Raw genomic sequence first — 22606 nt, 5'->3', positions numbered from 1 at the left:
CTTCCTGCTGGATTTCACAGCCACCGTTCAAAGCAGTGGTGGAGGAAGTACTCAGATCCTTTACTTAAGTACTAACACCACACCGGAAAAATACTTTGTCACAAGTAAAAGTCCTGCATTGAGAATGTTACTTACTTTGGTACTTTTAAGTATAATTAGGAAGACGTACTTAAACTGTTCAAAATAAAAGTACTCAGTGCAGTAAAGAGTCCACTGTGGCTGTTGTGCTGTTGTTTCTCACTTCATCAGATGATTATGAGTCATGCATGAAAGTAAAAGCAGGATTTTACTGCTGGAGTTGGTTGAGGTGGAGCTCATTTTGAACTTTGTTTTTTTAATCGGACTGCATGATGGATCAATCTGCTGATTAATTTCTTAACAGCGTAAACTTCTAGATTGCTAGAAATTAAATAACTTAAAGGAAAAGCAGCAAATCTTTACATTCAAGAAGCTTGAAATGTTTTTACGTGTAAAATGATGAATAGTTGCGCATCATAGAAATCAAAGGCACGTTTCAGAACAGTACTTAAAATACTTTATTTTTTGCAGTACTGGCATTTGGTACCTGATGGCACACAGCCTAAAACATAAAACTCCATCTCGTGATTTGGTGACTATGGCTAAAGTTTCCTGAACTTGACTTTGTCTGCTTTAAATATCATGCATAAAAGACAAGAGTTTGCATTGTTCTCCAACTGCACTGCACAAAGTCTTGTGGATGCGGCCGAGTGACCGTGCAGCCGCAGGTTCTTCATTTCTGTGGCTCCTTACGGTCCACGTCTTGAAGTGTGAGCGCGTGGGCCGAGTGTGGAGTGTAAACATGGGCGCTCCAGTTGTAACCGGCCGTGTTTTTGGAGCTCCAGAAGAGATTTAATAACTCATGGCTCTGCGGCCCAGACCCTGAACATTTATCAAAAGAGGATAAAAAACAACTCCCACACAGTTCCGGGGAAACTTGCTTCCACGTGTATTAGATATGTAATAAACCTTCCCAAATTCCAGTAATAAAGGGTTGGCTGAATAAAATACTTTATGCTCGCGGTTAATAAGTCCGAGTCATGCCAGGAGCCTGCAAGGCTATAAAACAAAAACTGGTGAACGAAGAGGGACAACTTTGGCTTAGATCCTTACGTCTAACGTTGTATCAGGTGTTAGCTTTGTCCCGAGGGTGTCAGCAGAGGAAAGAATTTTGTCACATCCTCTGAACAGGTGATCTCGGGCTCAGTTTGACTCGGTATCAGTTTTCGTCAGCCTCAGCTGTACGTACGCTCAGCTTACACGAGTCAGAGGTGGAGCCCGTTCACTCTTGTGAAAGTTACTCAGTGGAGTAAAACCTGAAAAAAGTTGAACTTCAAGTATAAAATTATCAGCATAGCTTCAGTGTGGAAGACTTCATGCAACTGAGCCGCTAACTCCCAGATTAGCCCTAACTTGAATGAAGATAAAATAATTTAATCGTTAAATTATCGGGTCATGTGGATCAATTATTGATAGTGAAGTTGTCATTTTGGGCGGTTGTGATGCTCTTTTTCTTAAGGTTATGAAGGGCCAATGGCCAGCGCTGTCATGTGACGATCTCAAGAGCTGCAATACTCCGTGTGGCCACTTACACCGAGTCACTTCGCACAGCCGCGAGTCATCAAGAAACGGACCTGTGAAGCCACAAGTTGGTGCATTTACATTTGTTTGTGTAGCCAGGTTAGCTGTCTCCCCTTGGTTTCAGTCTTAATGCTAAGCTGGGCTAATCACTTCCAGCCTTTAGCTCCTGAGTTAAGCTGAGTGTGGTTTCAAACATTTCATTTGCTGTTGCTGTCAGCAAGAGAAGAAAGAAGTCCCACGATGTTAAACTACGTTTTTAAACGATAAGTTGAGATTTTTCATGCCATATGTACGATGGAAGTTATTGGTCATTATAATCATTCAGAGATAATTTGACGTATTCTTTGGGAATTTGGTCATTAGTTCATAATGAGACCCTGTTATATAAGGGTTGGGCAGGAGGAGTTTCTGACCAGATGGAAAGTCCCGGGTTCACCAAAAAGGGAACGTGAAGATGTGTACCAAACATCAGCCAATCAGTTCAGTCTGTGTCGAGACATTTTGCTGCAGCCCGAAGCGTTGGACCGACTCCCATCAGCACCTCTAGCACCAGGCGGCGTTTAGCGTGGCTCAAAAAAACCAAAACCCAGCAAGCACTTCATTATTGCACATAACCTCAGTTTTAGCACTGGCTTTGCAGTCAAAACGGCAGGTGATTCATTTAAGTCCCGTGATTTCATAACATTTCAAAATGTGCATACACAGACATGGCACATACACAAGTAATAAAATACTATTTATAAAACACCAAAAAGGTATAAAATTAAGAACAGTTGGTTCTGTGAATGTGCTCAGGGTTTTTAGTGTTTCTTAAGATGGAGTGTATTTACACACCTTTCTCAGGATACTTTCAGTCATTTGTCTGCCTTTCTTTCTTTCTTTCTTTCTTTCAGCCTATGAAACGAAGTATTCCTCATTTTTCTTCTCAGTTTTCCCTCTTTGACTGGGTGGGCATCTTTTGAACGTTTCATCTCTGTTGTCCTGCTCCCGCCGTCCTTCCACACCCTCATCGAGAAGGAGGGGAGGAGAATATTTCCTGTTCTCGCGCCCTTTTCCTTTCTTCTTCGCATTCTCAGTCCATCCATCTGTCCGCGACGGATCCTGCACAGTCCTCTTCTTCCTCCATGTGTCCCTCCTTCTAAACCTCTATAGTCTTGAAATATATCCTGGCATATATAGAGTCCAGTTGGCTGTGCAGGGCGTGAAAGGAGGGTCTCTTGGAGGGCTCGGCGGCCCAGCAGTCCATCATGATGCGGTAGATATTCTGAGGACAGCGAGTTGGACAGGGCAGCCGAAACCCAGACGACAGCAGGTCCAACACTTCTTTGTTGCTTTTTCCTGGAGGGATATAAAAGCAAAAGAGTTGGAGGAGTTTCCCAATTTTGCAATCTTTTCTTTTGCACGCAGCCAGCAACCACAGTTGTGATCACGCCAAGAATTGCTGCAGCAGCTCAACCTAGAAAGGTGAAGTCAGCACGACCTGTCCAACATACTCAGTTAAGATATCCAGCTATCTCAAAAGCACGTCATCACTTGTGGATTTAAGAAGTAATTAAACGATAAGGCTGCTTTATTCTGATTAGCAACGTGAAAAGACCAAAACTAACAAAGTGTTAGTCGGTCTCTGAGTACTTTCTGCCCGCAGCCCATTAATCAGTCAGCTGTGCAATCAGGCTGATAATCTGACATTCTGAGGTAATCAGCATCGGCGCTGCACTTTCAAACCCATGAGACACTCGTGTACATTAGATTGTGATGGGCTTGGAATAATGAGATTACGGTGTATGACCATCTACCACATAGGCGATGGAACATCAAACGGGGATTAATCCACTGCTGAAAATAGTCCCAAACACATGAACAATTTCCTCCTGTTTGATTAATGTTTGGTAAAAAAAAACCGCCGTGACCAGCTGTGTTAGAATATTATTTAAAAAATAAATAACATATCTGGGGCCCATTTTTATAGATTTACTCAAAAACTAACTTTGTGTTAGTTCTTCTCTCAATAACTCCCACGTCCAACTCAGTTCAGGCACATTCATCCTGAGTGTTCAATTTGTGGGATTTGTTTGACAATCAGTATAAAACAGAATATTTTAAAATAAAGAAGTATGAGAAGACTGGGTGTGTAACTACTAAGTATTACTACTGCAGTTTAATACCCATGACTCCAGTGGGTGTCTGCCAGACAGTTGGACATATTTCACGTACTTCACACAGACTCTGTACCTTCATAAGGCATCTTGCCACGGGACATCATCTCAAAGAGCAGGACCCCGAACGACCACACGTCTGATTTCACAGAGAACTGCTGGTAAACCGCCGCTTCGGGAGCCGTCCATCGCACTGGGATCTTTGTGTTTCGACTGGCTGTGTAGACGCTGTCCTGAAGAGACGAGACGGAGACAGACGGTGGTGAAGCTTCAACTGCACTTCACTGCATAGCTTTTTCGTGTTTCTCAAATTTAAGACCACATTTCCCAGGAGCCCCCAATACACAGCGTTTATTGTTTCTACTGCGTTACATTGAGCTCGCCAGTTGGAAGTCAGTACTGGAAATGATGTCACACCTGAGTTGACAGCTTTCCAGTACCACAAGATGGAAGACTCAGCTATAGCCAGATTAGCCAGTGCTAGCAGTACTAGTTGATGAGGCCTGATTTAATAAGCTGCAAATGAGGCAGGAGTGCTAATAAACACAATATTCTATAGCTGTCACTCATGTTGTTGTGCAGAGCGGCCATCTTGGATTTGGAGATCAGGGTTAGTGCGGTTCTCCTGAGTTCAGGGAGCGTTCCAATTGAAATATCCGTCTGAAGACTCGGAAATCCCTCGAATAGAACACAGTGAACACCGTCCACATGTTCAAACTACAACAAAGATGGCGTCTAACACAGCAGGCTGGCTATCCGATATTATTACACAGTACAGAACAATATAAAATCAATACAATCAAATAAAAAGTTGATGCTTTTTACTACAAGGCTTCTTTACAAGGAAAAGAGACAAGCAGAAATGCACCTCATGGAGAATCTGATTTATTTACAGTAAGTATTACTTACTCTTAAGTAATGCGGTAATGAATGCTTGAGTCTCACACACAGAACCTTTTAGTGGGCTCTTTCTCAGCTGATAGAAAGTCTTTGGAAGCTTCAGATGAATAATATATTCTGTTTAAGAGCTACAGCAGCCAGAAGGAAGCAGATTTACATTAAGTATACATGAGTTTACAACAACAAAGCCCCTTATGCTTGTTTGAAAAGATACATGGATAAAGAATTAACATTATTCTAAAATAAGAAACAACTGTAATAATCCTTTTCCTTCATACTGTGAGTACACACACAAATACACACACACTGCGTACCTTAATAATCCGAGCCAGGCCGAAGTCGGCCACCTTGCAGACCAGATCCTCTCCCACCAGGATGTTCCTGGCAGCCAGGTCTCTGTGGACGATGTTTCTGTCCTCCAGGTAGGCCATGCCCTCCGCAATCTGACTGCCCATATAGATCAGATGAGCTGAGGTCAGCACTTGGCCCTCAGCAGCTGCAACACACACACACACACACACACACACACACACACACACACACACACACACACACACACAGAGTTAAGCGTGGATTGTTATTCATGTTTTTCTTCCATGTAAATGAAAACTGTCTTTGACAACAACAAGGTTGGAGTTGAAGTGCATTTGTTTTAATTTAACGTACGATAAAGTGGAAAACAGCAGTGGAATAAAAGCCTTCTGCAGACCACACTTTCATGACTGTCCGAAATCGACTCAACTGAAGACGTGATCAGTGCTACAGTACAAGTGCTCTGTGTTTTGGTTGTCCTGATTATGACCCCCTCCCTCCTACAGACAGGCCATGATCGAGCCAAGCGAATACATAACACGTTACACGAACGGCGTTTTCAGGAACACGCCACACGTCCTGCTCTGTGGGTGGCAGAGCAGCTCTAAACTGTCTGCAAATCGCATCCTCAGCAGTGCAACAATAACACGAACTGTTCTGTTCGCCGTTTAACCGCAGGAGGCTGATAGTGACAGCACATCCTTTTTCTCTGCTGGGAGGAAATGTGATTTCTGACTACCTGCACGCAGTTTAATTTCAGCTGAAACTTCATCTGAAACACGTCGTCCCAACTCCCTGATCAGAAGTTAAAGAAAATTATTTTGAGGGGTTTCACTGATGTTGAAAGTGTTTTGCAACCGTGATGCCAATTCAGCGCAAAAGGCAGATAACACACACACACACACACACACACACACACACACAGTCAAACCCCTCACTCTTTGCTCACTAAGACTCCCTGTGATTAAAGCCTTTTGTAGGACGTCAGGGCAGCGTTTCTCTGCCAGAACGCAGATTACAAATCCGTTTGCTTTGGATTTAAGGGGTACAGATTTAACGTCACTTGGCCTGTTTCAGAGGGCTTTCCAAAAAAGGGGCTGAAAATCTCAAGCCTGAGAAAAGAAAAGCAACTTCCTGTCTAAAACCTCTTTGCATATTTAAGCAACAGCAGAGTCTCCTAAAGCGGCCGGGTGGCATTCAGGACCAGGCAACAAACGGGACGCACTGTAAATATTACAGGTGATTCATGAGCACTCATGACCCCACCTGATGGATGTGTGTGTGAGTGAGAGAGAGAGAGAGAGAGAGAGCACTCACAGGTGATGTAGGACTTGAGGCTTCCTTTGCTCATGAGTTCTGTCACGATGTAGACCGGTTCTCCTCTGGAGCACATGGCCAACAGCTGGATCAGCTTCGGGTGGTGGAGGCTCTTGAGCGCCTGAACCTCCTTCACAAACTCGTCCTGCTTTGTGTCCTCTGGAGGGGGAGAAGAAGCAGAATAACTGGTCAACTCATCTGATGATCTTGGCTGTCCTCTTGTTCAGGCTGCTTTCATGACATTCACCACGTGCCAGTGTCTTTTCCAACATCCCAGATTCCTCCAAACTGCCCCTCGTATTCACTTTCACCATTTCTCAGTCACCACCTTATATTTTTATTTCGCTCTATTAGCATTAAGCCAATAAACTCGACTCATGGTCACCATCCTCACAGTCTCTCAGCACTCCTACCTTGTTTCAGCGTCTTTATGGCCACCTTCCTGTTCTCCGCGGTCCACAGAGCCTCCCACACCTCTCCGAAGTGTCCCTCTCCCAGCTTCTTGAGGAGCCTGAACTCCTCTCGAGGTCTTTCCCACGGCTCCATGTCGAAGAGCTCCCGCTGCACAGAGAGACCACAGTCCACACATCAGCAACACGTTCAAACCGGACGATGCACTTACAGTAACACGCAGAACTGACAGGATCCTCAACATGAAGGAACTTTCCCTCGTCGTTGCTTTTCTAACCAACATTTTTCTTTCTTCGTATTTTTTATTTCACAGTGAAAGAGAGAAATTACGTTTGTCAGCTTGTCAGATTAAAATATTATTCTTATTCAGTTTTTTTCTAATGTGATGTCTGACAAATTTCCCTTTTTGTGATGAATCAGTACACGATTGAACAGATGCTGATCAGCACAGAGTCAAACAAACAAACAAACAAACAAACAGCAGTCTTAATAAATCACACAGGTTTAAAGTTTTATGACAGATTTATTGTCAGCGACAATCAGGTGCTACAAAACATTTTGTTCTGATGATCGAGTGCTTCGATAAACATGAAATGAACAGATCAATGAACTGATTGGTTACAAAACACAATTAATAACTTAAATAATTAGCCATCGTTCACACATAAATAAACTGGCACAAAACAAGTTGATTTTGATCAGCTTCAACAGAAATGAAGGGCCTCAGGTTTGGTTTTGGTTTGCCGTTTCCTCATACATAAAAACCTAAAAACAAAAAGCTTAGTCCAAACAAAATGAAGTTTAAATAAAAGAAAGAGCAAGTTTAAATTTGAAATGTTTTGAAAATTATTCTTACTCATATTCTGTTTCCTCACCACATTTTAAAGGAAAGGTTAGGTGGATTGTTTTGTAAATCCAACTTCAATAAAATGTCCCGTTTATTATCATTCTTATTATATATAACATAATCTCACTAATGGCTTGATGAATGGGCTTTCGCACAGCCAGCTGAGCACTTCATTTAGAAGATTTAGATCCAGCCTGTCCCTGTGATACAAACCAGTTTTTATTGACTGTGTCTCTTGGCTGCGTGATTACCAGGAACAAAATCCTGTGCCAAGTCAATAAAAAGTGATTGAAAGCGTCGCTGGTGACTCTTCTTCTGGTAAAACATTTAACTGATGGAGTGTTTAAGTATGATCTGAATGTGGGGATCTCGTTTCCCAGAAGCAGATTTATTCATGAGGCCTGATTGGTCGACCGTTAAGACTCAGACTAAGACTGAACTCAGACCCAGCAGGGCGGACGTTGGCGACACTGAGCCGTGTTTAAACGATCAGAACAGCATAAATAAGAAAAGGCATTTTAGTTTTAATGTCCTGTATGTTACTGTGGTATCAAATCACAAATATAACGTTCAGCATTTAAAGTGCAAACATTTTGGCAGCAGCTGGGAGGCAAACAGTTCATGTTTAGTGGATGGGAGTTTAGTGGATGAAAGCAGCTCAGATTTTTTTCTTCTTCTCCAGAAACGAGTGGTTATTGGATGTCTGATGTTTTAAAATGCAAAAGTGATCATGGAAATTTTCGATCCTACATCGTCTTGCAAATGACCACATCCGCTCTCAGAATACGCAAAAGTATTTGATTTCTAGTCATTTTATTTTTCATCATACTATACATGAAAATCAAACTGTGTTTTTTCATCCCATTTTTAACCACGGAAAAGGAAAACATTTTGTATTTCAACTTTCACTTTTGCATTTTAAAACAAAAACTAAACAACCGCTTGTTTTTTCAGTTCCTGTTTCTGGAGAGAAAATCCAGTGGCTAAAGGGTGAGTCCAAACCCAAACCAGTTCGCCCAGTACGAATCGCAGTACGAATCGCAGTACGAATCGCAGTACGAATCGCAGTACGAATCCCAGGACGAATCCCAGGACGAATCCCAGGACGAGCTTCTGTGACGTCTGTGAGCCACAGCAAAGTCGCCGCGTTTTAAAACGTTAGAAAGAGTCGGCTCAGCTGTAGCAGAAATGCTTAAGACACACATACAAAATCAATACAATCAGCGGTTTGATTCTGATGTTTTACACTATTAAAATCCAGAAAGGCTCATAACATACTGAAGTACAAAATCATTCAGCAAATTGAAAAGGAAAAATGATTTGAAATTTAAAACAAAGTAAAAGTTTTCTCATTTGCTGCCTGTTGGCTTCTCGTCTGTGTGTGTGTGTGTGTGTGTGTGTGTGTGTTTCTGCCTCAGTGTGTCCGTGGCCTCAGACCTCACGGCCTCCTCTGGAAGGGAAGAGAAAAGAAGGAGGAATCACCGAGTGGCCTCAGATCGGGAGGAAACTTCTGATTTTATGTTCCTAAAAACACTTAATTGTCCACGAGGGGGAAAAGAAACAAGTTTGATGTTCGTCTGTAACATTTGTAATATTCCTTTAACCCCCCTCAGCAGAGTGCTGTTATAACAGTTGGTCACTAACTCTGCAGTCGTTGTCCTCTCGGGGGGTTTAACGTAAGCTGCAGAGATTGTGTGTGTAATTCCAGCTGTGCCACGTGATTTTACTGTAAAACTGGTCCAAATATTTGACTCTTTGCTTAATTACGCTCCACATGTGTCTGGCCCTCGCTATGAACTCATGCACATAAAGAATGAGGCGACCCTCATTAAATTCCTGCTGCAGTGCAACAATAGAAAGATTTAATTCGGCGTCTTTGTTGCTCCTGGTTTCAGATTCTCACTGCAAAGACAAAAGCTGCTCAAACCAAGACAGAAACTAGAACATGCTGGACTGACAACAGGAGCTTCTGCGGCTGAAATTTCCAGCCTCGTCCCCTTGAAATCATGCTCAAGTGCCAAAACTGACTGCTGATACATTTATAAGACAAACCTGAGTTCTCTCTTAACATTATGAGGAAATTAATTCATGTACGTGGAAAGTCACAAAAATGTTGATGCTGAAATTATCAGCAAAATATTCATTGGCATCAAATTCATCATCATCATTTGTTTTCGGGAACTTTTAGCTGAAAAATCTTGTTTCCTCGTCTGAACTTGCAGCTTCTGCACTTTGTGCACCTCCACCCACCCCAACCGCCTCCCTGCGACTCCAGTGCACCACATAAATGTGGACCATGACACTTGACTGGAAGGTCCGACCAGCTCAATAGTTCGACTCCTGCTCTGCATTTGTCTCATCCGGTGGTTTTCAACGTGGGGTCAGGGGACCCCCAGTTCACCAGACGGGGTCCCAGGGGATCCCCAGCAAAGCAATGAACCATTTGTGTTCACCTTCACCTCGTATGAAAGACAGCGTGTTTGTACTATAATGTGGATTTCTACTTTCTGAAATAAAACAACTGAAAGCAAAAATCTTGACAAATGAGGACAAAATCTTAATGGGGGCCCGAGGTCTAATTTGTGTCAGTTTGGAGGTCCTTTACTTTACTTTAACTTCAGGAGCCACTGGTTTGGTATACGTTACGTGTATTTATTGTACCTCTGTTGTGTTGGTAAAGACTTGTTTCAGGAATTAGCCTGTTTTGACATAGCCTTGCTAAGTGTTGAGCTAACTGGCTAACCTACCAGAGCAGTGCAGCGTGACGACAACTCGATGTTACTGCGAGCGCAATCAAAGCTTCCCGACAAGAGAAAACGTACACATCAACGTAATCCGTACATATTTATCATGCATTAGAAAACCATTTAAAGAAACTTAGAAACTTGAATGAATAAACTTTGGTCAGATATCAAATGAGGATGAGGAGTGTGGATACCGGCACATTGTGCTGTTGATACTCATAAACAGTACCTGATCCGGACGCTCCTTTCAGTCGACTACTTGCCCGTATACAACTTAGAGCTTTGTAACTTCATAACTTTTGTTGTGGTGCTGTAACGTTTAATTTCTCACCTCAGAATCCATAAAGTCTTTCTTTGTTGTCTCAAAAAAGTGTTGTAAGGTCTTAATAATATCAGCAGTATGTTCACGTGTGTGTGCAACAGAAAACCACGTCAGACTAACTAATCAGTACACTCGTGTGTACGTGATAACTGCATACATACGTACATAAACACGGTAACACAGTTCATGTTCTTGTACTTCTATCATTGTGAGGACCAATTTGACCTTTTAAAGTGAAGGCATTTTTGGAGATTTGGTTTGCTCTCAAATCTTTGTTTTCTGAGAAGAAGCAATAAAAAGCCACTGTGCACTAAAAACAGAGCTGAAAGAAGGGAAATGCTGGACTTCATCAGGTACTCTTCACATTTGAACCTTTCTGGCTCTTCAACTGTAACGGTCTTGTGCCAACGCAACACTTTTTGTCAATATGAATGAATGATTATTGCAGTTTTACGGTTAGGGTTGAAGGAATGCAGAACATCAGCCAGGGTCCTCACAAGAATAGAAGTAAAAACATTGTGTTTCTGCACCCGAGTCGTACCTGCTGGGCGCAGGGCTCCTCCAGCAGCACCCCGAGGCTGCGAGGGTTTTTCTGGTAGTAGGAGATCAGCTCTCCCAGCGTGGCGAAGGAGATCTTATCTGAGACGAAGTACGCCCCGATGGTGGAGCGCTGGATCCTGAAGTGGAAGACCTTCCCCTCGCTCCGAGCTGTGAGAGGAAGAGGACAGGGGTCACATACTGTTTCTCACATGCCAACTAAATAATCCACGTCCTGTACATTTAAATCTGATTATTTCATCGTTGCCACAATCTGAACCTTTATCGAATGTTTGCTCCTTGGACGAAGGTGCTTTTGAGTCACTAAGCTCGCAGAGAAAGCGTCCTTGAATGTTTCTGGTGATGCAGGAGGAGCAGAAGCTGCAGTTTACCCTCTCGATAAAAACAGAATTGTCACTGCTGTGTTTTTGAAACCCAACATCACACAGACAGAAACATGTTGACGATGAAGACCAATCGCTGTGTGGTCCTCGTTAAGAGAGAGGAGCATGAGGAGCATCGAGAAGGAAGACAGGATGCATTATTTATACAGCAACTTTCAGCCATGATGCAGTTCAGAGTGCTGTGTGACACTAAGGGCTAAATGCAGAGCAAAGAGTTGTTTTCATCTGCTGTATTTTCCTACAAACAATCTGACAGATGCTGTAGGATCAGCTACTGACTACAACATCCAAACACGCGTACGTGGACAAACACCGCACAGATCGGACAGACACGTCACATTATCATGACAGCTCCAGGAGGATGAAGACGCTCGCGTGTCACGGCTGAGGGGCAGATGCGCCATAGAACGGACCAGCTGAAGCTCCTGTGCACACACACAACTGATGATGCATATTTCAGGAGGACTAGCACAGGGAAAATTGAACGTGTAACTGCAGCATTTCCCTCCCCCCCCGAGACCTGAGGGACCTTGAAGAGGGGGGGGGGGGGGGGGGGGGATGGAGGGATAGGAGGAAAAGATGCAGACACAGGAAAGCCAGAGGACGAAGAGAAAAGGAAGCAAAGTCAAGAGGAGCAGAGAGAGAAATGGGAGAGCAGATGATGTTCTTGGTTTGCCGTCAGGGTTCACATCATTCACAACATTAAACGAGCAGCTCCAAAAATCACGACGGTGATGAATTATTTCTTTTCAACACCCAGGTGTATAATTTCACTACTGCTATATCCTGCAACATGGCTGCCTGAGGGAAGGTCGAGTCACCGCCCGGCCTGAAGAGAGCGAGCCAACACGGACGGAGGAGACGGAAATCGAAGGCGGGGAGACTGAGGCTGACAGTGGAGACTTTGAAGAGCAGTGGAGGCAGGAAGGGGAGGGAGGGGATGGATGGAGGACAGGGTGGATGAAGACAGAGAGAGAGAGAGAGAGAGGAGGGGGAGAAGAAAATGTAACAGGAAGTGAAGGAAACAGCTTCACCTCTTTGTTGATGCACATGTCCCATTTAGAGACAAACCCTACAAATAAAATAAATGGATTCATCATTTATAGAAAGCAGCTCTTGTTACCCATCATGACTCGACCACGAGTAGCTGGACCTTTCCTTCTGAGCAGTGATACACAAAGAAAGTAGTTCCTACATGAAACTGCTCACTACAAGGTGTGTGGATTAGCTTGAGTAACCGGGATGTGATTTCTGGAAAGAGACATTGCTGTTGAGTTTTTCAAATGTATTTTTTGTTGCTTTGAGCTCCATAAGTGATGTGTCCTCAAGGGAAGGAAGACATCTTGACAACCAATGTCTCCAAAACTCTGCAACCCGTACCAAAACTGTCCAAACGGAGAAACGGCACTATACAGGAAGGAGGAAACATCCGAATTCCAGGTGGTGAAAGTCTCAGAGTTTAATATGGGACGTATTTTTGCTATTTGTCATTGAAAGTCATCAGATTAAAAGGTACAGTAAACAACAAATTAAACACAAAGGAATGAAAAGTCAGAGTGTGAACACAAGAGGAGACAGGCAAGGTCAAAGGTCACTGTGAAGCATGGATGGATGGACGGACAGATGGATGGATGAATGGATGGGTGAGCGGCGGTGGCTCTTACCGGAGATTGTGTACTCGTCGCTGTGGCTCTCACTGATGCGAACCAGGAAGGAGCCATCTTTGTTTTGGGACGCTAGCAGCAGCTTCTCAGCTTTCACACGGTTTATGTTCCCGTAGTACCACCTGCACAGAGACGAGACGAGACAGACGGCAGGACCGACGAGAGGTCAGAACACTGAGAAAAACACTGTGAGAACCGAGAAGGAAGGAGCGAATGAATGAATGAATGAATGACTGTGTGTGTGTGTGTCTGAAGCAGACATGCAAAAGCTGAACACAGAGAAGAAAAGGTTATTTAGATACACACAGACACACACAGAATGGAGGTGGAACAACTCAGATCCTTTGCTTGAGTACTAGTACTAATACCACATTTTAGCTTCTTGCTAATTTGTCTCAGATTCTGATCAGCTTGTGTTTCACTGACATGATTACTGTACTGTACTGCACCATACTGTACTGTACTGCACTGTACTGTACTGTACTGCACCATACTGTACTGTACTGCACCATACTGTACTGTACTGCACCATACTGTACTGTACTGTACTGCACCATACTGTACTGTACTGCACTGTACTGTACTGTACTGCACCATACTGTACTGCTGTCCATGTGACAACAAAGAAATCAGACTCGGTTTTCTGAAAATATCTGTAAACAGTGAGAAATGGCGCCACAGTGAGCCACAGCCCAAAGCGACACCTTCACAGAGTCCAGTCAACAGTCCGGTCCTCAACATTATGTAAACTGATTCATAGTTGTCAACTGACCGTCCATCAGTCGAGTCGCGCTACATTTACACGTTCTGTGTGCAAAAATGTTGATTTGCAAAGTAACCAGTGAGTAAAAGTACTGTCAGATAAATGTTATGGAGTGGAGTGTAGTGGAGTCCAGGAAGAAAATGAAAAGACTTCAAACTTGGACCCGAGCACAACAGATCACATTTTCCACATAGCAAAGCCACACAGTAAAAGTAAAGAAGGTAAACATCACAAAAACAGTTTCACATTGTAACCAACCGGTCCGGTCAGTTCTGTCAGCAGCAGGACGGCCCGATCGGAGCCACGCGTCAGTTTCACGCCTAAAAACACACGTTACAGGGATTCAGTCATAGAGACGAGGCCTGCCAAGACGAGGCTGAGAAACAGACCCGTGTTTACCGTACAGTATCAGGGAGGGCGCGGCTGCTCTCGGGTTTCACTCACAGTCACTACGACACGTCTTTAGAAAGCGAGGACAGACTCCAGAACAGCGAAACGAAAAGTCCATCAATACCGTCACGATAACACAGCAGTTTCTATGGGAACATGGCAGAAATATACTGGGAACATTTTTCCTTAAATCTTTATCAAGACATTACTGATCACACAGTGTAAAGGTCATCTGGTTCACTTTCACTTTCACTGTACTTTTCTGTCTGCCACCAGGTAGGACATTTAGCAGGACAATGAAGCTTTATGACACTACGATTGTCACTGCAGGTGCTAAGCTAAGAGTGTTAGCGTGCAGGGGCTCAAGTGTCCGCGCGTTTGAGTGTGGACACTTCAGAAATGTTCTGTGGATGAGGAACCTTTACTTGACTTTGCGTCAGCATGGAGGCAAGGAGACAATAGAGGAATTTTCATTATAAGTGAACTGTTCCTTTAAAGGTAAATTTACTTTATTTTTTTACTTTTCTTTCCAGTTTATTAGGTACACAGGTCTGAAACCAACTCAGTCTAATGCAATAGTCCTGTTCCGGTTCTGCTGAAACCGTTTCAGAGACGCGTTGATTCAACTTCATCATTCATGTGGAGGACGTAGTTTGTGTTGAGTTGTACTGTTACACTAAAACTGTGTTTCTGTTATCTGTGAATATAAGCTGGGATCAGTAAAGTGTCTATCTGTCTATCCATTAGAAAAACCTCGCTGCTGATTTCAGCTTTCCAGTTGCTACTAAAAAGATCACTCATTTGTCTCAATTTTAAGCTTCTTTGTGCACATCCCCAGCATCAGTGGTGCGTTTGAGGGCAGCGGGACATGCAGTATCGGCATCGGGTCAGACAGAGAGGTGAAGGCTGGAGAGCGAGCTCGGCTGAAACATGACGAGTCCCCGCAGGTTGAATGAATAATGGAGGAGCTGCACAGAGACGAGTCGTCCATTCATTGATTAGTCAGCAGCCATTCTGATGATTGATTTATCATTCAGGTCATTTTAGAACCAAAAACCTGCTGGTTAAACCTGCTGGAATGGGAAGGTTTTTGTTTTTTTTTAGTTAACCAAGTACATTTACTCAAATGCGACTGACATACTTGTACTTGACATTTTACGCTGCTTTATACTTCCACTGCACTACATGTCAGAAGGGAACACTGGACTTTTTACTCCACTGCATCCATCCAACTCCTACACTTCAGTACGTGCAGCATTACATTAGGAATCTACGACCGGACACCACAGCTCTTTTAGAAGGATTTGTTCAAGATAAAAACATGATAATATTTTATCAAAATCCAACACTGACAGAAGACATTCTGCATAATGAGTACTTTTCATACTTTAAGAAAGCCCTTAAATTCAGGACTTGTAATTGAATATTTTCATGTATTTCTACTTAAATAAAGGATTAGTACTTTTTAAACCATTGCTGACAGCACGCTGCTCAAAGCTGAGTTTGTCAGCTTGGACTGTGGGAAAGTGTAGTGGACATACAGACCAAACCGTTTATCAATAAAATAATACGTGAATTGATTAAAAGACTTGTTGGCTGCATCTTATTATTTGATGCTCAAGTCCACATCTTCAGATTGTTCGTTTTGTCCGACAAACAGTACAAAACTTAAAGTTATTTAGCTTAAGATCATAAAAAAAGAAGATTTTTAAAAAATATATACGCATTTGAGATGGTAGAACCGGTTATTTTGCTTCAAAAAAATGACTTGAATTATGGATGGTTTATCAAAGCAGTTCCAGGTTGATTTTCTATCCATCTCTTACTCGACTAATCGAGTTGACTCCGATACAAAACTCAGAACTTGATACGCAGTTACTTGATAAATGACCAGTAACAAATTAGCCGACGAGTTCACATCAGGTCAGATCCTCCTCGGACGAGGAGCTGACTTTCAGCCTGTCCGGAGGTTTTCAGCGGTGACTGAACCGGTTCAGGGCGACATTTGAAACCAACAGCAGAGAAGTCGGACTTTGGTCAGCTGTCACTTTTTGCTGCTGCTCGTCTTTCACACTTTTCCTGCACAAACGCACAGAGTTCACGGTCGTGTTCGTGAATGTGCTGTGGGAACGAACAGTAAAAGCGGAGGATGTTTTTCACTCACTTGTGTTTGGCGAACTCGTCCTGCAGCAAAGCCACGTAGTTGGCCGGGATGAGTCCGGACTCCAGAGAGCCGGTGAGCTTCTTGGCCAGCACGTAGTCCCCCCGCTTCTCGATCACCGACAGCTTGTCGCCCTCCTTCACCGTCAGCTCGTCGTCGCTGCGGGCCTCGAAGTCGAAGAGCGCCGCGTAAAGCTGCACCGGCCGCTTCTTGGGCGACGGGACTCGGATGTCGCCGGATACGGTGCGGATCTCGGCGGACCGCGCGGCCGGGTTGGCGATAACCTGGTTTTGGTTAGGGAAATTAGGGTAGCGGAAGTCGGACCAAATGTAGTTCCAGAGCCGCTCTAAGCAGGGCATGCAGGTGCGACAGCAGCTCTCCATCCCGGGACATGAAGGAGCGCGACGGCTGCTTATTCCACGGTTTATCGATCAATACGACCGCACTTCAGGCTTCCTCAGTCCGCTGAAAACGGCCTTCCACAGCCTGCAGTCACCGGCCCTTCAGTCCCACGGTCTCCCTCTCCTCCTCTGGCTGGAAACATAATGCAGCGCCAGCAATAGTTGTGTAGATTATCCGGAGGAACCGGTTTTTTCTGTCGAGATCAGGGATCTGAGCTCCACGCCTGCAGTGCGCACGGTGGCCGCGGGAATGCGGAAACGGGAATGGAGGACATCCAAGTCGGATCGGTTCCCTTGTGAGGACTCGACGGCGCGACCCAACATGGAGGTGAAGCCGAATCCCGAGGAAATGTTAATCCATCGCAGTGTGTGTGAGCGGGAGGGTGTCGGGTGTGCAGGTGTGGAGTCCACAAAGGAAGGTGAAGGTGAGGAAGCACAGTGCGTAAAAGGTTTGGGTTTGGCGCTCCGCACACCTCCGGCTGCTCACACACCTGCGCACTGAGGGGGACCGGGAGGGAGCTAATGAATGGGTGAGTGAGAGGGGAGAGAGAGGGAGAGAGTCCGGAAGCCGTTAAGTTTCCCCTCAGGTCATTTTGGTTGAGTCAACGAGTGTGTGTTTGCCGTTTCAGCCAACCTGCTGTGCGTCCACTCCAGTCTGTTCTGTCTCACGTCGTGTAAAGACACGATCACTGCGCTTCATTTTTTGTTTCCGATCTTGAGCTTGTCACACGTGGTTTGTGAAGGACCAGTTTGTCTGCTGTTGAGGTGCTGAAGTGATTAATAGCGATTAGTCGATTAATCTGCTGATTGTCATTTGTCCAAGTAAAATTTCCTGCTTCTGAAATATTAGGATTTTCTGCCCTTTTCTGTTTCTGACTGTGAGTTGAACACGTTTGAGTTTTGTTCCGACCAAACAAACTGTCAGACTTTCACAGCTTAAACACACGTAGATCAATAAAACTGAATGGCTGCGACGCTGCACAGTCTCTGGGTTTTTATTTCTTCGTAGCTTCCCTCCCTCTGTGCTTTTATTCCCGCCTCAGTTCTGCTTCATTAGTGCAGAAAAACACTCAGGACGAGAACAGAGTGAAGCTCTTCATCACAGAGGAAGCCCAACATACGGGCGACGCAGCAGTAAAACCAAAGAGCATGGCCTTCCTCTTAATGGAGAGGAAAATCCCTCACGGCGAGAACCAGCGTCAGACTTGAGCAGAATGAAACAAACCTGAGAGGATGAACAGAGTGATGAAACCATCGCTCAAGTCCTCCTCATGTCAGTCCTCCAGCTGCAGTCCCACCATCAGGCTGCCGGAGGCCGAAAGGAAATGTTCTGTGTGCTCAGTGCTACAGCGAGAAGCCGTTTGAGGAAATTACTGAGAGCCTTTAAAACATCAAACATATCTGCGGGTCCCTTCATTCGAACAGGCGGCTGGTACCTCAGCCACAGCAGGACAGTTTGAAGAGGAAAACTGGTTCAAATCCAACATGGAAGCTTTTCAGTCAGAGCTCTTATCTTAATCTTTCAGTCTGAACAGCAGCTTTAGGTTCATGAAAGGCTCAGCATCACAGACTGACGTTCAGCTTCAATTCACAAAGTCAAAATCTGCAGTGGGAAAGTGAAAAAGGAAGGAGAAAGACAACACTTTGACCTCTTAGGCTACAAGAAGAAGAAGAAAATGTAAAGTAGCTCACGTTCGATCGTGTGTTCAAAATCCTCCTGAAGAAAAAGTACAGAAGTATCAACATCAAAACATCAAAAGAAGACACACAGGAAGTTTCCATCGCGTTCTCTCCACACTAAACAAAAAGCCGGAAAGTCTGCGAACGAGCTCATCGCGTTTCTTTAGAAGCTTAATTTAATGAACCGACTGAACTCCATCAAACTCATCACTTCAGGTCAAAAGACTTCATGTTCGAGGAACTCATGCTGAGCTCTGAAGTGCCCTGAAAATAACAGTTCGGTTAACTTGAAATAAATAAAACTTGTGTATTTATGTGACCTTACTGAGAGAAGGCCAGTCAGTTTCACAAACTTCTTTTTACAGTGCAGGCGAGTGCCGATACAACAGAAGAAGACAAGACGTTTCGATAGATAGCACACTGTTTTATTAGTATATTTAGCTTTGTGACGTACAGCTCGGGAGAAAACAAACAAACAAACAAACAAACAAACAAAAAGAAACCAAATGTTCACAATTTTTTTTTTAAGTCCAGAAACATTTAGCTTCAGCTTCATCAGTGACATCACACAAAAAGAAAGCTCAGTTTTTCATTGGTTTCTTTGTCATGGACCAGAGTGATATGTTCTCATTGTCAGGCAAAACAAACACGCCCGTACCGCCCAGACGTTGTCAACAAACAGAAAAAATAAGCCTAGATTTCTTTTTTCTTCTTTTTTTAAAGTTTTTTTCAAAGTTTTTCCTTGATCGTTTAAGTTGCTTCACATATATTATCAACACTTTTCTAAAGAATCAAAATATTTAGCCACAGGAACTGGAAAAAAAAGTTATCCACTGTTATATATGATAATAAACACAATAAATATAAAAAAGAATTTTTGATATAATTTATGTGGTATCAAAGAGAGAGGGAAATGGGCCTTCAGTTAGACGTGTTTGTACAAAAGTGATGTCCTTTGTTGTTGGTTTTTTTTTTTTTGTTTTTTTTCCTGAGGTTGAGTTTTGCCATCTGCAGTTTAAAGTTTTGCTAAATATACTAATAGACTAAGAGACCCGACACACGGAGTCTGTAATGGCTTATCATTCACTGAGGAATCACCTCCACCGGGTCCTGGTCACACCAGTGGAGGGTCACTGTGGCCCCACTGTGATTTTGTGTGCTGTGGATTTAGCCGAGAGGTCAAAGGTCACCCCCCCCCCCCACCAAGAGGCAAACAAGCACACAGCTCGACTTCCCCACGCCCTCCCTCCTCCAAAACAATCGGTTTTGTCCGGGCTCGACACGCTTTTCAATTTCGGCCGTGTCACGTTTCGCCGCCAAAGTTTACTTCCACTGCTGGGCACAAACTAGCCATTAGCATTTTTAGCATTTCAAAGACAAATGCTAACTGGAGGCTAACGAAGGAAGCCGGCGAAGAAAAGCGAGCGACCGAAATTCAAAATATGTCCCGTCCCATGCGATAGGCTTATGTGTGACAAGCGTATTCAGATGATGCAGTCCCATTTCCCTTCAGTGTGTAAGTAAGGAGGCATGAACTCAAAACAGGGCTGAAAAGGAGGGAGGGAGAAGAATCGAGAGATGAGATGAATCAGTAAACTTAAAAAACAAAACAAAACAAAACAAAAAAAACCTGAAAGAACCGCAAAAATCTGTACATGTAAACATCACACTTCCACTGAGTCAAACCATGAGGAGAACACAGGTTTCACATTGGTATCACTGTAGGTACACAAAGCTCCGGCGGAGGAAACCAAGACAATCAAAGAGTCTGGCACAAAGTCAGGTGAAGACGTGAAGAGAGCAGAAAAGGATCAAATATCGCAAAAGAGTAGAAACTTAAAGAATCTGAAGCACCGCAGGAAAGGAACAGAAATAAAACAACGGGAAATATTTGTTGATTCTGACAGTAGTAGCTGCACACCCTGCCCTGATAGAAAAATAAAAAAGGTCCATCACTCTCTCATGTGTGTGCGTGTGTGTGCGTGTGTGTGTGTGTTGAGCTGTACAACTGACCAGACTGGTTGAACAAGTGTGAGATCATCTGCAGGGACCCGACCAGCATCACGGCTCATCAGGCCTGAAGGTTTCAGGTTTGAGTCTCGAGGCTTCCCTGAAGCAGGTTCTGATGCCTCTGAATGGATTTAATACCTGCAGCATCAGCCAGTAACTCCCCTCACAGTCAGTGCTGGGGCTTTAAAGGAACAGTCACATGTTTTGGGAAACATCACTTTTCTCCAAGAGATTTCAGGCTGGTCTCGTCAACACGAATAACACGGCGACGTCTGCGTTATCACAACACATTTTCTGCTCTTTAATGCACTGTCCGCATTACACTTTCCTCCAGCCCCTGTAGGCATGAATGTCAGAGGAAATAAACGTCAGGCGAAGCGGCAGAAAGACAGAAAGTTGGCACAGGTGGGAGGTTCAGGCGGTGGATGGGACAAAACACGAAGGACTTACGTCTTTAAGTCAACGTACAGGATGTTTTTAACTCGAGTCACGTACGTCAAGTGATGCTGCCCAAACCACAGCCTTTTCCTGACCCTAACAAGTCCCTCATACCTGAACTTAACACACCATGAACGTCAACATGCGTGAAATGACCCACAAAATGTTGTTAAAAGTAGCTCGCTATTTGTACACTGGAGCTTTAGACGAGAAGATCAATAACGCTCTCATGTCGAGGTGCAGCCAGCGGGCCATTAGCTTAGTTCAACAAAATAAAGCTACCAGCAGCTCACTGTTTAACATGTTTAATTAATACGCACAAAGAGTTCAAATAAAAATGTCTTCTCGGTTTATCGGGAGGTTATGTGACTGTAACTGGTCCAACACATTAACTTCCCTTAAAAAACCTGTTTTTACACTTTGTTTTAAACAGGGAAGAAATAATGCATTAATCAGGTGCTTGTAGGCAGATTTAGCACCTTTTCACAGTCTGGCCAGCAGTTTCTAGTCTTCATGCTAAGCTAAGCTAACAGGCTGTAGCTTCATGTTTGATGTAGAGACATGAAAATGGTATCAATCTCCTCGTCTTCTCAGCAACTCGCAGCAACAAATGAGTGTATTTCCCAAAACTGTCAATCCCTTCATTGACCTGAGGAGGTTCTCATAATGCACACAAATTGTACACATTTCTGTCCACATCTTTACATCTGCAATGTTACATGAAAATAAAACCCAAGTGTTTCATTCATCAAATCAGAATCCAAGAAATGTAGAAAGGAGACATTAAAATAAAAACAGTTAAATGAGTAAAGTAAATGTGAGAGCGGATTCTCTTTTAAAAGACTGTGAAGTCTGATTTGTGGACAACTTAATGTCAAGGCTCTGCACCTGGAAACACGAGCTAAAGGCTTCAGCGTGCAGTATTTTCCTCTGCAGACTAAAACCTGCAGGTTTTACAGGCGCTGTACATCACAGCGGATACAACTATGACATCTTATCGTCATAGGAAAGGTTTCATGAAAGAACATTTGCTGTGTTCTCAGCTGCCCTCCACTCCGCACTTCTTCAAGCTTTAAGAGCTTTAATCCTCTTTACGGCAGATCAGTGCCGAACCGTTATCTGAAACCAGTCAGCCAGCCTTATGGCGCATAAACATAACCTTTACAAAAGAGGCTTCATTATCAAGAGGAAACACGACTCGCCGGAGTGCAAGTGAGGGCCAACACCTCTGCCTTCATCACCATTTTAACACCTGATGGTATTCACAGCGGCTGATGGGATGCTAAACGTGTGCCGTGATGCCGGTCAGGTCCACTGCTGGTTTGACATCCACGTTTGGAATGTGCAGTTCGGAATATTGTACAAAATATCTTTTCCAAAAAAGACCACTTTACCCACGCTACAAAATATATTTATAAAATAATAATATTAAGAAGAATCAGAACATTGATAATAATAATCATGTCATACTAAAATATAGAAATCGGATAGAAATGTCAGCTCAGCCAGTGGAGATGTTAAACAGGAAGAGGAGGAGTTTCGGAGTACCA

General features: G+C 43.7%; 1 protein-coding gene across 1 annotated transcript; it reads right to left on the bottom strand.

Annotated features, from left to right (window-relative positions):
• Window positions 1–512: 512 nt before the first annotated feature.
• On the bottom strand, window positions 513–17810 carry srms (src-related kinase lacking C-terminal regulatory tyrosine and N-terminal myristylation sites). The gene is made up of 8 exons (XM_046397721.1): window positions 16531–17810; window positions 13214–13335; window positions 11150–11316; window positions 6698–6845; window positions 6285–6443; window positions 4970–5151; window positions 3832–3988; window positions 513–2937 (listed from the first exon to the last, which is right to left on the bottom strand). The coding sequence occupies exons 1-8, from the start codon at window positions 16908–16910 to the stop codon at window positions 2738–2740; spliced, it is 1515 nt and encodes a 504-aa protein (XP_046253677.1). The 5' UTR covers window positions 16911–17810; the 3' UTR covers window positions 513–2737.
• Between the last annotated feature and the right edge of the window lie 4796 nt (window positions 17811–22606).

Source organism: Scatophagus argus, chromosome 8 (assembly GCF_020382885.2).
Source record: "Scatophagus argus isolate fScaArg1 chromosome 8, fScaArg1.pri, whole genome shotgun sequence".
Classification (NCBI taxonomy): domain Eukaryota; kingdom Metazoa; phylum Chordata; class Actinopteri; family Scatophagidae; genus Scatophagus; species Scatophagus argus.
This window is presented reverse-complemented; position numbering and strand designations above follow the sequence as displayed.